The sequence below is a fragment of the Rhinatrema bivittatum genome, chromosome 6 (assembly GCF_901001135.1).
Source record: "Rhinatrema bivittatum chromosome 6, aRhiBiv1.1, whole genome shotgun sequence".
In the NCBI taxonomy this organism is placed as follows: Eukaryota; Metazoa; Chordata; class Amphibia; order Gymnophiona; family Rhinatrematidae; genus Rhinatrema; species Rhinatrema bivittatum.
The window spans coordinates 237,626,891-237,643,416 of record NC_042620.1 but is presented as its reverse complement, the minus strand read 5'-3'; the positions used below and the strand labels follow the sequence as shown (position 1 = coordinate 237,643,416).

Genomic DNA, 16,526 nt, shown 5'->3' with positions numbered 1-16,526 from the left:
GACTGGAACACTGAAGACATCAGGACTGGAACAACTGGAACATCAGGACTGGAACAACTGGAACATCAGGACTGGAACAACTGGACACATGGAACACTTAGACCTTGCAGAAGGCTGGAACTCAAGGCAGCTCCTGGAACGAGAGTCTCAGGAGTGACCAACTCCTTGCGAAGGCAAAGACAGACTGAACGCTGAGCCCTTTAGTAGAGCTGAGGTGGACAATGCCCAAGGAGGGGTCAGCAGGGGGCCACACCCGGCTGGCCCTTGAAGAGGAGCAGAGAGGCGCGCGCCCGCGTCCTAGGGAGCTGGAGAGAAGAGCTGGAAGCTGGTGGCGTCCTCAGCCACGTGGAAGGCCAGGGAAGCAGTGGAGCAGCCCTGGGCTGGAGCTAGGTGAAGGCAGATCAGTGGCACAGCTCCCAGCTGCAAGGACAGAAGCAGGAAGAAGCAGAGAGAGGTAAGGCTGGCTGCAGGCACCGGCAGAGAGAACAGAGAGCTGCAAGGACTGAAGCAGGAGAAGGGCTGACTGCAGGAACGGCTCCATGCCGTGAAGACAGCCCCAGGAGGAGAGGTAAGACTGCAGGCAGAGTAGAGAGCTGTAGCAGGCGGCAGGCACTGGCAGGGACGGCTTCCCAGCCAGGCAAGGACCCGGGCTGTAGCAGGCACCAGCAGAGACGGCCTGCTGACTGAAGGGCCCGGGATCGCAGCAGTACGTCGGGGGAAGGCAGGACCAGAGGAGCCGACCGCATGGCAACAGCTGCGGGGACAGCCCCAGCTGATTCAGGGAGAAAGAAGCAGCAGCGTCAGCAGCCCGACTGGCTGTGAGAAGGTAAGAGCCTGCCCACGCTCCTCGCGGGCAGGATCACAACATTCCCTCAACGCACAATTAAACTCTGGAATTTGTTGCCAGAGGATGTGGTTAGTGCAGTTAGTATAGCTGTGTTTAAAAAAGGATTGGATAAGTTCTTGGACGAGAAGTCCATTTCCTGCTATTAATTAAGTTGACTTAGATAATAACCACTGCTATTACTAGCAACGGTAACATGGAATAGACTTAGTTTTTGGGTACTTGCCAGGTTCTTATGGCCTGGATTGGCCACTGTTGGAAACAGGATGCTGGGCTTGCTGGACCCTTGGTCTGACCCAGTAATGGCATGTTCTTATGTCTCCACTCTAGATGTGTGATGTGCTGTGGGACCTGCAATCCTTCTTAGCGGGTCCGAAGTTTGTCCATCGTAAAACACTTTCCCTGTGCCTACTGTCAAAAGATAGTTTTTGCTTGTAGCTATTTGTTCAGCTAAGAGAGTGTCTGAGTTGCAGGTGCTTTCTTGTAAAGAACTTTTCTTGTTGATTCTAGGAGAAGCAGTCCAGATCTGTTTGGTTCCTTCATTTGTTCCAAAGGTTATTTTGGATTTTCATTTGAATCAGTCAATCTCCTTGCCTTCTTTTAGCAAGCAAATTAATTCTGTGGAATACACGCTTCTATGTCCATTGGACATCAGGAGACACCTTTTTTGAGATATCTGAAGGCTACTAGTATCATCAGTGTTCTGATCATCCCTTGTGGGTTAAACCAATGAGGTTGGTTTATCCGATGATTGGTTTAACAGTTGTTGCTATTAAGCTTGTAACAGGAGTACTAGCTGGCTGGTGTAAGCACAGAGGTATATAAAGATAATATCAGTGAGCCTGTTGATGTCTGTTTCCATCTTATGGTTAGCGTGCGTAATAAAGTAGTCTGGCCTGTTCAGCTGTATTAAAAGAAAGGAAATTATCAGTAAGTAGTAATTTCACCATATCAAGCCAAACTCACCTACAGTCGTATTCTTTCACTCTTCATAAGATGAGAAAGCTTCAATCTTGAGGATTCGTTATCAGTTTGTCAAAATCCAACATAAAACCCTCCACAATACAACCTATGGAAAAGCTTTTCTTCCTTTTCATAGAGCAGCAGTCTTGCCGAACAAAATCCTGACACTCTCCAAATAAAGTAGAGCTACAGCCTGTAGTTTAATGCAGAATTTGGGTCACATGGAAGCAACAATCTGTCACCCCTTTCATGTGCCTTGCCATGAGACCTTTTCCCACCTCTGACCTCCACGGCTTCCTTGTAAATAATTATATATATTTTACCCTACATCTCCTATATTTTTATGCCTTATAATTGTAAAACGTTCAACTTTATATCTGTATTGCCACATGTTCATTGTTTCACTGTAAAGCGCTTTTTTGCTGACCTTTGTTTAATTTGAACCGATGAGATGTTCCCAACGTTCATCGGTATATAAAAACTTCTAAATAAATAAAATAAAAATAAAATTAGTGGCATCTAAAATGCAATTTGAATGAGCATCTCCAACTGTTATCTCATACAGGATTTAGGGTACCAAATTTTGAAGGTTCCAAATATCCAGGCTAAAGATGAGCCTGCTTCTGCTTGTTTTAAGGCCATGTGATAGCACAGCTTCAAAGGAATGCTATTGTACTCTGCCTATAAGTGCCAAAATCTTAAATCTGGTCCTGAGCTCACATCAAATATTTACCATTAAAACCGTCCAATCTACTGAGAGGTCAGTTCTTTCACTAATCTAAATATCAGGAAATGATGCCACAGATACTTCCAAATAGGGTAGAGGAGCTCATTTCAACCACCTACTTTCTCAAGAAACCTGGTCATCAAAAGAAAAATTATCATATGGACCATCTAGAAGATATGTAATCCCTAGCTAAATAAAAAGGTAGTCTTAATCCAAGCAGGCAACAAAGTAACTGTGTTCTATGTCAACAAACAGATTTCAAGAACTGTTCCAACTCTGGGGGCACTCCGATCATAGATCTGTTTGCAGTACCATAAAAACATAACATAAGAACATAAGGCTTGCCATATGGGATCAGACCAATGGTCCATCAAGCCCAGTATCCTTTTTCCAACATTGGCCAAGCCAGTTCACAGTTACCTGGCAGGATCCCAAGGGGTATATATATTACAAGCTGCTTATCCCAAGAATGAGCAGTGGATTTCTGCAACTCTACCTTAATAATTGTTAATGGACTTTTCCTCCAGGAACTTGTCCAAATCTTTTTTAAATGCAGTTATACTAATAGCTTTCACCACATCCTCTGGCAACGAATTCCAGAGCTTAATTATGCATTGAGTAAAAAAATATTTTCTCTTATTAGTTTTAAATGTATTACCTAGTAACTTCATTGTGTCCCACCTGGTCTTTGTACTTTTCAAATGAGTAAACAACTGTTCCATTCCACTCATTATTTTAAAGAAACAAACCAGAAACCGATCCAATATTGCAAGTAGCGACCAAAAGAAGAAGATCGATAAACACCAAGTATACTCATTATTTTAAGACCTGTATCATATCTCCCCTCAGCTGACTCTTCTCCAAGCTGAAGAGGCCTAACATCTTTCCTCTTTTTTTATAGGGGAATTGTTTCATCCACTTTATCATCTTGGTCACCCTTCTCTATATCTTTTCTAATTCTGCTATATCTTTCTTGAGATGTGATGACCAAAACTGAATACAATACTCAAGATGAGGTCACACTATGGAGCGATACAGAGTCATTATGATATTCTCTGTTTTGTTCTCTATTCCTTTCCTAATAATCCCTAGTATTCTATTTGCTTTCTTGGCTGCTACTGCACACTGAGCAGAAGATTTCAACGTGTTTTCAATGATGACACCTAGATCCTTTCCCTGAGTGATGATGCCTAATGTGGGCTCGGGTCAGCACCGGTGCCCATCGTGATGCCCCTGAAGTGACCCCGTGGAGAAGAGGTATCGACCTCTATCGAGCTCGAGTTTCCCAGGCATTCCTCACCGATATCTATGCCGGGCACCGAGCTTCCTCGGGGCTCCAGGGACTATATTGGTGCCCACCTGAACATGTCCCAGGCCCGGGTCTTTCTTCCTCGTACTTGAGCGCTTGCTCTGGCGTCTCTGACGAGTCTAGTCCACCAAAGCCGACAGGTGTCGGCCCGACTTCTTCTTCGCTTTCTGGGTCACAAGGCTGCATCTGTCCATGTTACTCCTTTGGCCCGCTTACATATGTGGAGGGCTCAGTGGACCATACGGTCGCAGTGGCAGCAAGCCACCCAGGATCTCAGTGTGCACATTTGTGTAACACCACCTTTCCGGACTTCCCTGTCATGGTGGGAAAGTCTGCCGAATCTGGAGCAGGGGGTTACCTTTCAGCCCCCCCCCAACGCAGGCTGGCTTACCACGAATGCTTCTACCTTGGGCTGGGGTGAGCATGTGGATGGTCTGTGGCCTGCTCAGGAACCTCAATGCCAAATCAATTTCCTGGAGTTGCGGGCAATCAGGTATGCGCTCTGGGCATTCCAGGATCACTTGTCCAACCAGGCGGTCCTGGTGCAGACCAATAACCAAGAATCAATATGGTACATCAACAAGCAGAGAGGTACAGAAATGTTCCTCCTGTGTCAGGAGATTTGGTCCTGGGCTCACTCCAAAGGGCATGTTGCTCCAGGCCATATACCTGGCTAGGATGGAGAATGTGGTGGCAGATCAGCTGAGTCAAGTGTTACAACCCCACAAGTGGGCCCTGGATCAAGCAGTGGCAGATTGCATCTCCCCTCTCCGGGGGATCACAGACATGGACCTCTTCACCTCCCCCTTCAACAACAAAATAAGCCACTTCTGCTTCTTGTACAGGGGGGACAGAAAGCCAGCCTCGGACGCCTTTGCCCTCCATGCGTATCCTAAGAACATAAGAAATTGCCACGCTGGGTCAGACCAAGGGTCCATCAAGCCCAACAGAGGCCAAACCTGGCAAATACCCAAACACTAAGAAGATCCCATGCTACTGATGCAATTAATAGCAGTGGCTATTCCCTAAGTCAGCTTAAACAAATACCGAACCACATTGCCAAACCAATATCAAGCATAATCAACCTATCCCTCGACCAAGGCACCCTCCCGGATCAACTAAAATGCGCCATCATCAAACCGATTCTCAAAAAACTTCAGCTAGATGAAACCGACCCAGCCAACTACAGACCTATCTCGAATCTCCCCTTCATTGCCAAGATCCTTGAAAAAATAGTAAATCGTCAACTCTCTGAATATCTGGACACCCACAATATACTATTCCCAGCCCAACACAGCTTCAGAACATCCCTCAGCACCAAAATGCTCTTATTGTCACTATCAAACACAATTCTCAGAGTCCTGGACTGTGACCACGCCTACTCACTCATCCTCCTTGACATCTCTGCCGTCTTTGATACCGTCAACCACAAAACTCTAATCCACAGGCTAAAGGAAATCGGCCTCCGCGACACAACCCTCAACTGGTTCATCTCTTAACAGGCACGGTACGTACCCGGATCAGTCCAGACTCCTTGGTTTTGCCTCCCCTCCAGCAGATGGACACAGAGAAATTTTCGACAGACTTTGCCTTATATACCAGGGTGCCACCCACGGTCTGCCAGTATTACTTTGTCTCTAGCAGATGGTGGGGGTGCAACACTCACAGTCTGTACTGATTACTTGGAAAAAAAAAAAAAGAAAGAAAGGAAAGTTAGAGACAGTTGTTAGTTCGTTTTTAAGTTTATTTCATTAAAAAGAAGAAAAAGAGAGAGAAATCAGCGAGGAAGGTGGCTTACGGTCTCTAGCCTCCCAGGGGTTTGGCAGGTCCTGAGGGGACCATCCCCCCTGGTTGTGTAGGCAGCTGTGGCTCAGAGTCGAGAGCCCTACTTTTGCCACAGGGCAGCCCAGCTTGGGGTGATACCGGGGAGCCCGGATCACTCACCCCAGCCAGACTGCTTCAGGACCCGATCTGAGGACAGCTGAGCTGGTTGGAGTTACTTAAATATAAATAATTAATTAAATACTCGCAGCAAATCAGCACATTCAAAAGATTCCTTTCTTCCAACCAACAGAAAATCATCCAAGTAGTGGACAATATTAGAGAAACCCGAGCACAAAAGTGCTAAAGGCCTCAAAGTACGCACAAGCAATAGAGCAGCCCATTGGCATACACTTGTCGAAATAATAAACATTATCAAAATGAAAACCATACAAATAAAAATTAGCAGGGTGAACAGGAAGCAACCTAAATGCGGTCTTTATATCCACTTTGGCCATTGAAGCTCCCCTCCCAATGCTGTAAACCATCCGTACTACTGAATCAAAGGATGCATACTTGACCGCACGGAGTTCCTTTGGGATGAAATCATTTACTGAATTTCCTTCAGTAAAGGACAAGTTGTGAATTGACCTGTATTTCCCTGCTACTTTTTTTGAGATCACCGCCAAAGGTGATAACTGTTATGGCTAGCGTCAATCTCGAGCAAGCACTCAAGGTTTGGCATACCAAGGCTCTCTCGGTGGAAGAGAAGTGAGGTGTGCCCTTGCGGTGGTGAAGACGGTCCAAGTCCCGGCCACTCCGCCGACCTACACAACTCGGGAGACCACACTATTATGGTGGTCTCTGAACAGTCCTCCGACCGTTCTGGGCCCTTTCGGACCTGCTGCAGGGAGCAGCAGAGGCGGCAGGCCGGACGGAGGTCAGGTTGGCACAGGACTGAAGCGGAGAAAGCAAGGCCTTGGAACTTGGAGCACAGCACAGAGGAGGTCAGGACGAAACAGGAACAAGAGGGATGAGCTGGACCCTCACGCACTCTACCATTCCATTGCCAATGGGCGGCCCCAATGGACGGTCGTGGACCACACTGTCTCCTTCGCGCCCTACATAGCCCAGAGGCTGGTTGCGGACCACGAGAAGAGCGGGAGAAGCTCGGGAAGTCACTCAGCACAGGGTAGTGGAAACCCCTCGGGTCCTTCAGAGTTGGAACTAGGAATCAGAAGCAAGAGTCTAGGAACTCGGAACAGAAGCAGGAACTCTCGGAGGCATGGGTCCCACATCCTGGAGCATCAGGACTGGAACATCAGGAAGTCCAAGGGAGACATAGCCTAGGTAGACTAGCCCCATTGCCGAAGCAAGGACTGAGTGTAAAGGTAGTCCTTTTAAAGGACAGGAAACAAGCAACTCCCTGGGAGGAGTTCAGATGAGCCACACCTGGCTGGCCCTATAAATGGAGAGAAGAGCTGCGGGCTGACCCCTAGGGAGAAGGGTGTGGCCCAAACCAGGAAGTCCAGGTGAAGACTGAAGCAGGCCTCAGGCAGATACCGAGGACGTCGAAGGCCTCCCAGGCCATGGTGCAAAACCTGGGCAAGCTGATCAGGCGAGACCCCGGCTTCGGAGTGGCCTCCAGAGAAAGGCGAGAGGCCTTCTGTAGCTCCAGCTACGGGAGGAATCGTAACAATAACACCATCTTCTGGAATGGAGGATCAACAAAAGGACCCACGATTCTACCAAGTGTAATCTCCCCCTCTAATTTCTTTCTAACTACTCTCGCCATTCTATGCACTGTACCCCCCACCGAATTGGGACCCTTAAAAGGAATATGAAAGCCAGACTGAAATTCCTGGTATAAAAGAAGCCCAAACTCCATACGAGAATAAATCTGAACCCAGGGTGACAAACCTCAACTCTGATCAGAGTAGGTGCTTGTTCAAACAGTTCACTGACCAGGACCCTTGGAGGAAGGCCTGGTAGTGACTCCGTCCCGCTTAATGCATTTACAGGCTGAGTGATTTGCTCTGCAATTAGAACAGATACAGTCCGGGAATATGCATCCAGAACAATTAAATCGCCAACAGACATCCTGAATGCTTGTTCCTGTCCGATCCGCACCGCCCCAGTGTGGGTCCTGATCGAAAGAGCCGGCCACTGGAGGTAGTCACGTTGCTACCCACTGAGGAAGAACCTTTATTTTTCATTTGATTCGGCCATAGGCCAACATCTCGGGTACCCCACAACATAAATTTATTTTCCTCCATGGAGTCCCAGAAACGCTAGTCATAATTGAGCCAGGACCAACCCTCATATTCCTTTCTGGCAGCCAGAATAGCGTCAGCATAAGCCAGCAAAGGTCCATACTGAGAGGGGTCATGATGACCAACTACACTTGCCACCAAAGAAAAGCTCTAATCCAATTGTGGATATTGTGCGACACCTTCTTCTGAGTCCCAGGGAAACGATCAATGCTCCCTTTCTTTCTTTTCCCCCACCTCTTTACCTCTCCGACCCTCCAATAACTTAAAAGATGTCGATATACCTACGGCATCTGATTTTTTTTCCTCAACGCCCTGGGCACATTTCCCATAGGCTCCGTAAAGGTCACTAGTAGAGGGGTATTTCTGTTGCTACTTTTCTCCTTAGCTATGATGCCCCCTGAGGGAGAGGAATCTCCCGAACTCGACAAGGATGAAGAGGAACTAGAACTATTAACTTTTTTCTTGCACTTCGACCTCACCTGCTTCTTACCAGTCTCGCCTGGTTTCTCGCCAGCCGTAACACTCCCATCTGCGTTTGACTGATCCCTCACTGTACTATCCTCCACACGTCCAACCGCCGACAAATCTAATGGCTCTGCAAAGAGAGCCTGCTCTTCCGCCCCTGCTTGATCTGCTGCCCTCGCAGAATTCCCCGCAAGAAACTCGCCATGTTGTCCCACACTGGTGCCCTGGGATGTAGTGATCACAGTATTCTCTGCTGAGACGCAGGATCATTGTGCCACGCTTCTTGACTAATAGTACCTGGTCTCTCTGCAGAATCATGCGCTGAAGTACTCTGTGGAGGAAAACAAGAAACCTCAGCCACCGGACCAGCACTGCTCGCAGCACCCATACTCCCGCTCGTCGCACCCACTCCTCCATCTGCTCCAGTTATGCCAGGAGGAAGACCCCAGAGAGGATAATTCTCCATAGGACACCATCCAATCTGACCAAAATTACTCATCGAAGGTCCCCCAAAATCACGGCCATAAGACCAGAAAGAAGGAGGGGTACCCCAACTCCCAGAACTCGAAGCAGGTCCAGCAAAACACAGACTCAGCAGCTGGGAGAAAGAACCCTCTCTCAGAGGAAACCATTGCGGACTGAAGCCCTCATAAGGGCCCTTAAAATAAGGGAATTGCTACAACCTACTATCAGAGAGAAAACCCGCTGAAGGATTCCCCACAACACGCCCTGCACCCCCAAAACCTTCTGAACATGCTCTTACTGTCCACCATTCAGGACCCCAAAACGCAGGACCTGGCACCATTACATCATTCCCCCATAGGGAATACCCCCCTCCAATTCTCCCTTCCTCATGGGGTGGGATCGCAGACCCATGACCAACAATCCCGGCCGAAGAAGGGGCCTCAGCTGAAGTAGGGTTAGGAGCTGTTTTCTTGCGCCTCCTCAATCCCCTGTGCAGAGATAGGCTGGAGATCTTTTCACCCCTAGCCCTGTTCATAGCGCTACGGGCTCAGGATCGGGAATGCGCTCCTTTCCCTTCAGGCCCACCTCCGACTCCCCCCCTTTCGTCCACGGCCGGTCTAATTACAAGGGAAGCCTCCCTCTTGAGCGGTCACCTTACTGTTTCCCATCGGATCACTTTCCCAGGGAACAAGGCAGATGGAATCAAACCCCGGGCCCGCCGGCAACTGCGGCTGATCCGTATCCACTGCATTACTGACTTCGTCCATTGCTACCGCTGCATCTTCTGCCTCCATCGTCAACGCAGGCACCAACCAGCCGAATTGCTGATACAGACGAGGGGGAGGTGTTAAGACAGAACCGCCGCAACCACGAAGTAAACTGCAAAAGATAAAAAGACAGGAAACAGATACAATGCAACTGATGCAACTTCATGGAGACAACGGAGTCAGGAAACTCCACAGCGCCTCAGAGACCTCACCTCTAACTCCACCCACTCCTAGACTGGCTAGGCCCAGGGGAGCCAATCAGCTCCCCTGGACCGAGGTTCAAATTTAAGACTTGTAACAGTCCTAAACTAAGGACCGGATTCAGCCAGTCACCTTGATCCCTTCGCTATGCCCCCCTCTCCATTGGCACCATGTTAGGTGCCTGTGGGTTTAATAAAATTCGGGAGCAGCCTGTAGCTACATATTCACCCATGTGTGAGAACTACCATCCTGCTTGTCCTAAGAGAAAGCAGAGTTGCTTACCTGTAACAGGTGTTCTCCTAGAACAGGATATTAGTCCCCACGAAACCCGCCTGCCACCCTGCGGAGTTGGGTTTCTCCTATGTTTTATTTTTTCATAATTCTATGTTACGAGACTGAAGAGGAACCCCCGCGTGGATAGTGGCATGCTGAGCATGCTCAGTGTGCCAGTCAAAGTTTCTTGTGCCGAGCTCCATCTGATGATGTCACCCATGTGCGAGGACTAACATCCTGCTGTCCTAGGAGAACACCTGTTACAGGTAAGTAACTCTGCTTTGTGTCAAGACAGCAACTTTGAACAAGCAGTTCTACACACTTAGTTGATTATTTCAGTTCTTCCCTCCAGCCTCTGGCATAATATGAGCTGTATCTTCTTCTAATAATAATTATTTTCATGTAACCCTCATTTTGGTAGTTTCCACTTGTGTGGTTAATACTTATCCTGCTTATCTATGAAGAAAGCAAAGTTGCTTACCCATAACACATGTTTCTGCAGATAGGACAAATCTGCTAAACAATCCTACCCTCCTCCGCTTGGAGTCGAAGATCATTTTGTTACAATGACTTGAAGAGACTCGTGCACTATTGGCAGTGCAGGAACAACTGCACATGCTCAAAAAGACCTTCTTGAGAAAAGTATCTGTCTTGGTGCTAGTGGATGCTATCACTCACTTGCTTGGCTGATTTGTCTTACAGAGAGAGCACCTGTTAAAGGTGAGCAACTACCCTAGACCAACGACTTAATCTGGACATTGAGTGTCGCCAAAAATAGCCTATTTTATCTCTAGTAGTGCCATACTAACTCTTGAAATCATCTAGCTTTAGAGCTATCTGCCTCTCGACACTGTGTGTTTCATCCTGAGGGTGGTATGTTGTATATCTAGTGGTTGCAGGGCTTTGTAGAATTTGCAGCTTATGCAAACTGCAGTGCCCAGCGTTAAACCCTGCCAGTCATAGAGCCCCCCTTTTCTTGCTAACTTGCTCTTAGTAAAATAAATAACTAAACAATCAGGGACAAGGCCATGTCTGCACTTTTTCCAAAACTGATGTTTGCAAGTATTTGTCCTTTAAATTTGGTATAGACAAGTAGATTAAAACGCTTGTCATATTGGTCCAAGGAAAAGTAGGATAGTTTGAATGTTATTGGACCAAGTAAAGGAAGTTTTGCATGGATGTTATTGTTCATTAGTTTTGAGGTCTTATAGTTCCCTTCATATTCTAACCCCAGAAATATAATTATTAAATCCTGAAACTCTTGAGATGTTTCTGAAAGTATTTGTTCTCATTAAGTACTGACTCTCTTTTCCAGTTCATTCTCCCTGAATATTATGAAAATCAGGGCTTTCTCAGTATTCGCTTGCATGAAAACACCAAAGGGGAAATACTGGCAGTATGCAGAGATAGTTTTAAAATGCACCATCTTTATTTTGCTGACTACTTTTTAATTTTTCCCCTTTTAAACATATTATATATATGTATTTTTTCAGGTTTAATTGCACTGCTGTTATGCAGTCCAAAAACAAATCTTCAGGGTTGTTTTCTTTTCTATATAAAAGTGGCATATGGACGTTTCTTTCTTTGCAGCCTGTCTTCGGGTATCCTGGATGGCAGCAGCAGCAGTGTGGGCTCTTCCTGCAGTTCACCTGCTAAAGTCAGCACTGCAACAGAGTCTCCAGCATCTTCTTTGGACTCCTGCTCTCCATTTGTCCCACTCGATGATCCCTTATTGAAGTAACCTTGTAGAGCTCTGTGAGGAAAAGAACTGATCTGGAGCCATCTCGCAGACATGGATCACTATCTGTGTGACTGTTTAATGTCGTACAAAATATCTGACTGACTCTTGTCTGTAATGGAAATTTCATGATGTCTTTTATTCACAGAAAACTTTCATGATGGCTCTAAAAGGAAAACGTTTTACACTTTAGTACGGTTATTTTTGGATTAGACTTTTTACAAATAAGATGTGTTTTTAACCTCCAAACATGCTATCTTTAGGCTATTTATTTATGGGGATATAGTAAGTTCAGATAAAGTAATATATTATTGATGTTGGATTGCTCAATTTAGGAAACCTCTCTCTGTCATTATAAAACTGGAAATTTCTTGCTGTTATACCCTGGCTAATTTTAAATAGTGCCAAATACTTAGGCATTCACTGCTGTTAGAAAAATAAAGAAATTTCCAGAAAATATCAGGTTCTTATCACATTATTGATCAAGTCAATCATAATAGAGACTGCATGTTAATGATAGTTCATCTTTCTCAGGTAGTAAATAAGGAAAAGATTAATTGTAGAGCCAGCCTGTCTTGATAGATAAAACATTTAGAAATTTAGGGGGTAATTTTGTAACATTGCACATAAGTTAGCCTGCAAATATGTGTATAAGTTACACATAATGCCTCCCCCCATGTGAGAAAGTAGTATATACAGTGTGTGTGTGTGTGTGTGTGCATAAATTTACACATGTATCTGTTGCAGTTTCCAAAGGGCCATTTCTGCGGGTAAAGCACTAATTTATCTGCAAACATCTTTTGAAAATTACTCTTCCTGGGGCAACTTTATTGATTTTTGTTATAATGCAAAATTTGTTCCAGGTTCTCCCCCCCCCCCCCCCCCCCCCCCCCCAACCATTGACAATATTGGAATAATTTCATTGATAATTCTGGAGCAGTTTTTGCACTGGAACTAAAGTTTGATTAACTCACCATACCCTCTATTGAATTAGTTCTGAAATCCAATCCTTAATATTTCCAACCTGGTCTGGTTTTTTGGTGTGACCAGATTCTGCAAATTTGCTTGGCTTTTGGACCAGATATTTGCAAACATATCTCATGGATATTCATTGTGGATATAAAAAAAAAAAAAATCTGCTCGGGGCTTTGAAGACTGGATTTGAGGTGATGATTACTTAGACTGAGTGCGTATTCATCTGCTGGCGCAAGATGAATACTCTGAACAATAGTGGGAACCTCACGCTTCTGATAGAATTTCCAGAGAAGTGCTTTAGTTTAAACCTTTGTGTCCATCCAGGTGGGTGCCTTTTCCCTTTTCTTCACGGTAGTGGCAGTTGTCAGACTGGCACACATATCCGCAAACTTGGTGGGCCTTTTTTACCAATGGACTTTGCACCAGTTTTCAAATTGGACGTATGCACATACTTCCCCTTTGAAAATTGCCTAAGGAAAATTACCCACATGCATCTACACCTGCTATTCCATGCGGGTAAACCCTGCTCCCAAGAATGCCTCCCCATACCACAGGTGAAATTGTGCACTTTTACTTGCATACAGAGTGGGCAATTTTTAAAAAGCCCATGGAAAAGGCTTTGAAAATTACCTTCTTTATTTTTTAAATAGTTAAATAATAAAAACTGTGTGGGAGGACTGAGGAACGATGCATGTATGTTGCTGACACTGCTTATGCCATTCATCAGTTTGTTGTTGGTAATTTTTATTATTTTCTTTTTGTTTGCAGTGGGGGGGGGGGACAGAGGATGTTAAATGGTGATGTCTGGTTTGAATATAATTATATTTGTCACGTTGTGAAACAGGCAGAAATGTCTTTATCAATATACTGACTTGGCTTTTTTGTGGTGACTGTAAACTATTCCGTTATTAGTAATGAAATCAGCAGGACTTTTTGAATGTAGGCATTTTTTAATTTATTGAAAAGGTATTGTCAAAGCCCAAGTTGTAATCTATTTATTAGAGCCTAGTTCCATAAGGGACTGATTCAAACCTGGTTATTTGTTTATACATTCAATTAACTGATTTGGCTTTTCTAGCCACATGAAGCACCTTAGCTCATTAGTGTTTTGATCAAATTGGATCCTAACTTTTCTAGCTACTTTATACTTTTGGAACACATCTTTTGGTCCGGATCCAAACAATTGCAGCCATCACGTTGTCTGGGTAGAGGGGATTTCACCACCAGAAAATAACTAACCATCCAGTCTGACTGATTTCTGTTTCAAGCAGAGTATAAATTCATTCTGTTTGGGACATGCTCATTGGCAGAAATTGTCTGAATCAGATGCTTTATAAATAGATCTCTTTAGTGCTCAATTCAAAGGAAAATCTTAGGCCATGCAAAATGTTTTACACTAACTATAAAAACCCAAATGTGACCAATCTGACATGGGGTTTTCTAATGCACAGAGTACTTTAGTCTGCCTGAGACTTCTCAGATCAAGTGCTGTGTGCTTACTGCACTAAAGATGTGTCCTCAGTTTCAGAGACATTTAAGTATTTGGTGCTACAAGAAACTGCTTTTGAAATATTAATGTCTAATACTGGAAGTGGCAGTTTGGTAAGCACTTATAAATATATATATATCTATCTATATATAGTTAGATAGATATAGATATATAAAATGTGTGTGTGTGTGTGAGAAAGAGAGACAGAGAGAGAGACATAGAGCCAGAATTATAAGCTACTATATCTTTGCCCAAATGATGTAAATATACATATTTACATAGATAAAAAAAGTTTTTGTTATCCAAAACTACTTATTTTAGAAAAACAATGACACTAGATGTCCTTCAAAGGAGAAAAAAATTGGTAATGTTTGTGACATAGAAGAGATAGTGTCTTAAATTAGAAGATGACTTAGTGTTTCATATGATAAATTGTACTTTATGTATTTTTTTATTTTCTTTTGTTTAAATGAGTATCCTGTTATAGGTCAGTAACCTTTGTGTTAGATGTTCATCTGTGGAATGTAAATACTTTTCTTCTTTTGAGTAAATGTGCATATTGTGGTATATAGTATTGCATGGTAGGAAGCCATGCTACTGATAGCTAGCTGTGTTCCATTCTCATTGGTGCATTGTATTTCAACATGCACAGTCTTTCTAGTGCTAATAAATTATATAATTTTAACTTTCAGCTTCATAAATTGTGTGTGGTGTTTTATTCCCTCTGTTAAAAAAAAAAAAAAAAGTTAAAAGGAGAGACAGTTGAAAGTTAAGAAAGAACTGAATATTTTTTTTGTTATGGTAAAATGGCTGAGGAATTTTCTACCTAATAATCCACTTTGAAGTGGCTGAAAGGTGGAATATAAATACAATAAATAAATGTGGTGGTTTAAGTAACATCATTGGATACGTAATGTATTATAATGGTTAGGTTGCTAAAGTCAAACTAGAAGATAATTGACCATAGTAGATTTAAGTCTTTTTATTCAGTTTAATGATGTGCTTAAGTATGTGGCTATTGCTATGGTTCAGTGAATTGAATATAGAACTGTTTATTAGTCTGAGTCAGGTCCAGAATCTTGGTTATCAAACCTTATTACCGTGTAACAGTTTTGTGGTCTGCCTTTCATTTCAGATGTGCTTCTAATGCAGGGGTGGGCAGACTTGTTCCAAATGGGGCCACATTACTGGCTCCTGGCTATACCAGAGGCCAGGTGGTCCCCCTTGGAGCTTCTTAAGAGGGTCCCTAATAAATACACAATTTCTGATGTTTTTTGAGCAGCAGCAGAGCAAATTACTATATAAAATTTATATTACTAAAAATAACTAAGAAAATAAAACAGTACTGTGAGAAAGCAGTACCAACGGTGACATGTACAAGCCTATGCACTGAGAAAAAAGGCAAATCCTCAGGCACAGTAAGCAGAATACCCAAAAGCACAGTAAGATAGGCAAAGCAACAACAAAATACCAATTTACAAATTGGAGGCCCGATTAATAGGCTTTTGCAAAAAGCCTTAGGGGCGGATTTTAAAACGAGCGCGAATAGCCTACTTTTGTTTGCGCTCCAGGCGCAAACAAAAGTACGCTGGATTTTAGTAGATACGCGCGGAGCCGCGCGTATCCGCTAAAATCCTGGATCGGCGCGCGCAAGGCTATCGATTTCGTATAGCCGGCGCGCGCCGAGCCGCGCAGCCTACCCCCGTTCCCTCCAAGGCCGCTCCGAAATCGGAGCGGCCTCGGAGGGAACTTTCCTTTGCCCTCCCCTCACCTTCCCCTCCCTTCCCCTACCTAACCCACCCACCCGGCCCTGTCTAAAACCCCCCCTTACCTTTGTCGGGGGATTTACGCCTCCCAGAGGGAGGCGTAAATCCCCGCGCGCGAGCGGGCCTCCTGCGCGCCGGGCCGCGACTTGGGGGCGGGTACGGAGGGCGCGGCCATGCCCCCGGACCGCCCCGGGCCGTAGCCACGCCCCCGTACCCGCCCCCAAAACGCTGCCGACACGCCCCCGAAACGCCGCGACGACCGGGCCATCCCCCGACACGCCCCCCTCGGAGAACCCCGGGACTTACGCGAGTCCCGGGGCTCTGCGCGCGCCGGGAGGCCTATGTAAAATAGGCTTCCTGGCGCGCAGGGCCCTGCTCGCGTAAATCCGCCCGGTTTTGGGCGGATTTACGCGAGCAGGGCTCTGAAAATCCGCCCCTTAATATCCAGCTACAGATGTTCTCAGTTGGCAAAAATGTGTATGTATACATCCCTGGACACAAGTAACGGTA

The 16,526-nt window shown here is 45.2% G+C and overlaps 1 protein-coding gene across 4 annotated transcripts in view; it reads left to right on the top strand.

Annotated features, from left to right (window-relative positions):
• LOC115094027 (protein FAM122A-like) overlaps nt 1-16,526 on the top strand; it is a 210,949-nt gene that overhangs the window by 149,643 nt on the left and 44,780 nt on the right. For 3 of the 4 annotated variants that reach the window (XM_029606657.1, XM_029606654.1, XM_029606653.1), the window contains exon 10: nt 11,639-14,951. The exons of the other annotated variant lie outside the window; for it this stretch is intronic. In XM_029606657.1, the coding sequence (XP_029462517.1) occupies nt 11,639-11,789 (151 nt within the window). In that variant the 3' untranslated portion in view covers nt 11,790-14,951. Of the gene's footprint in view, nt 1-11,638; nt 14,952-16,526 lie in introns of those variants that run through there. 4 annotated transcript variants of the gene reach the window in all.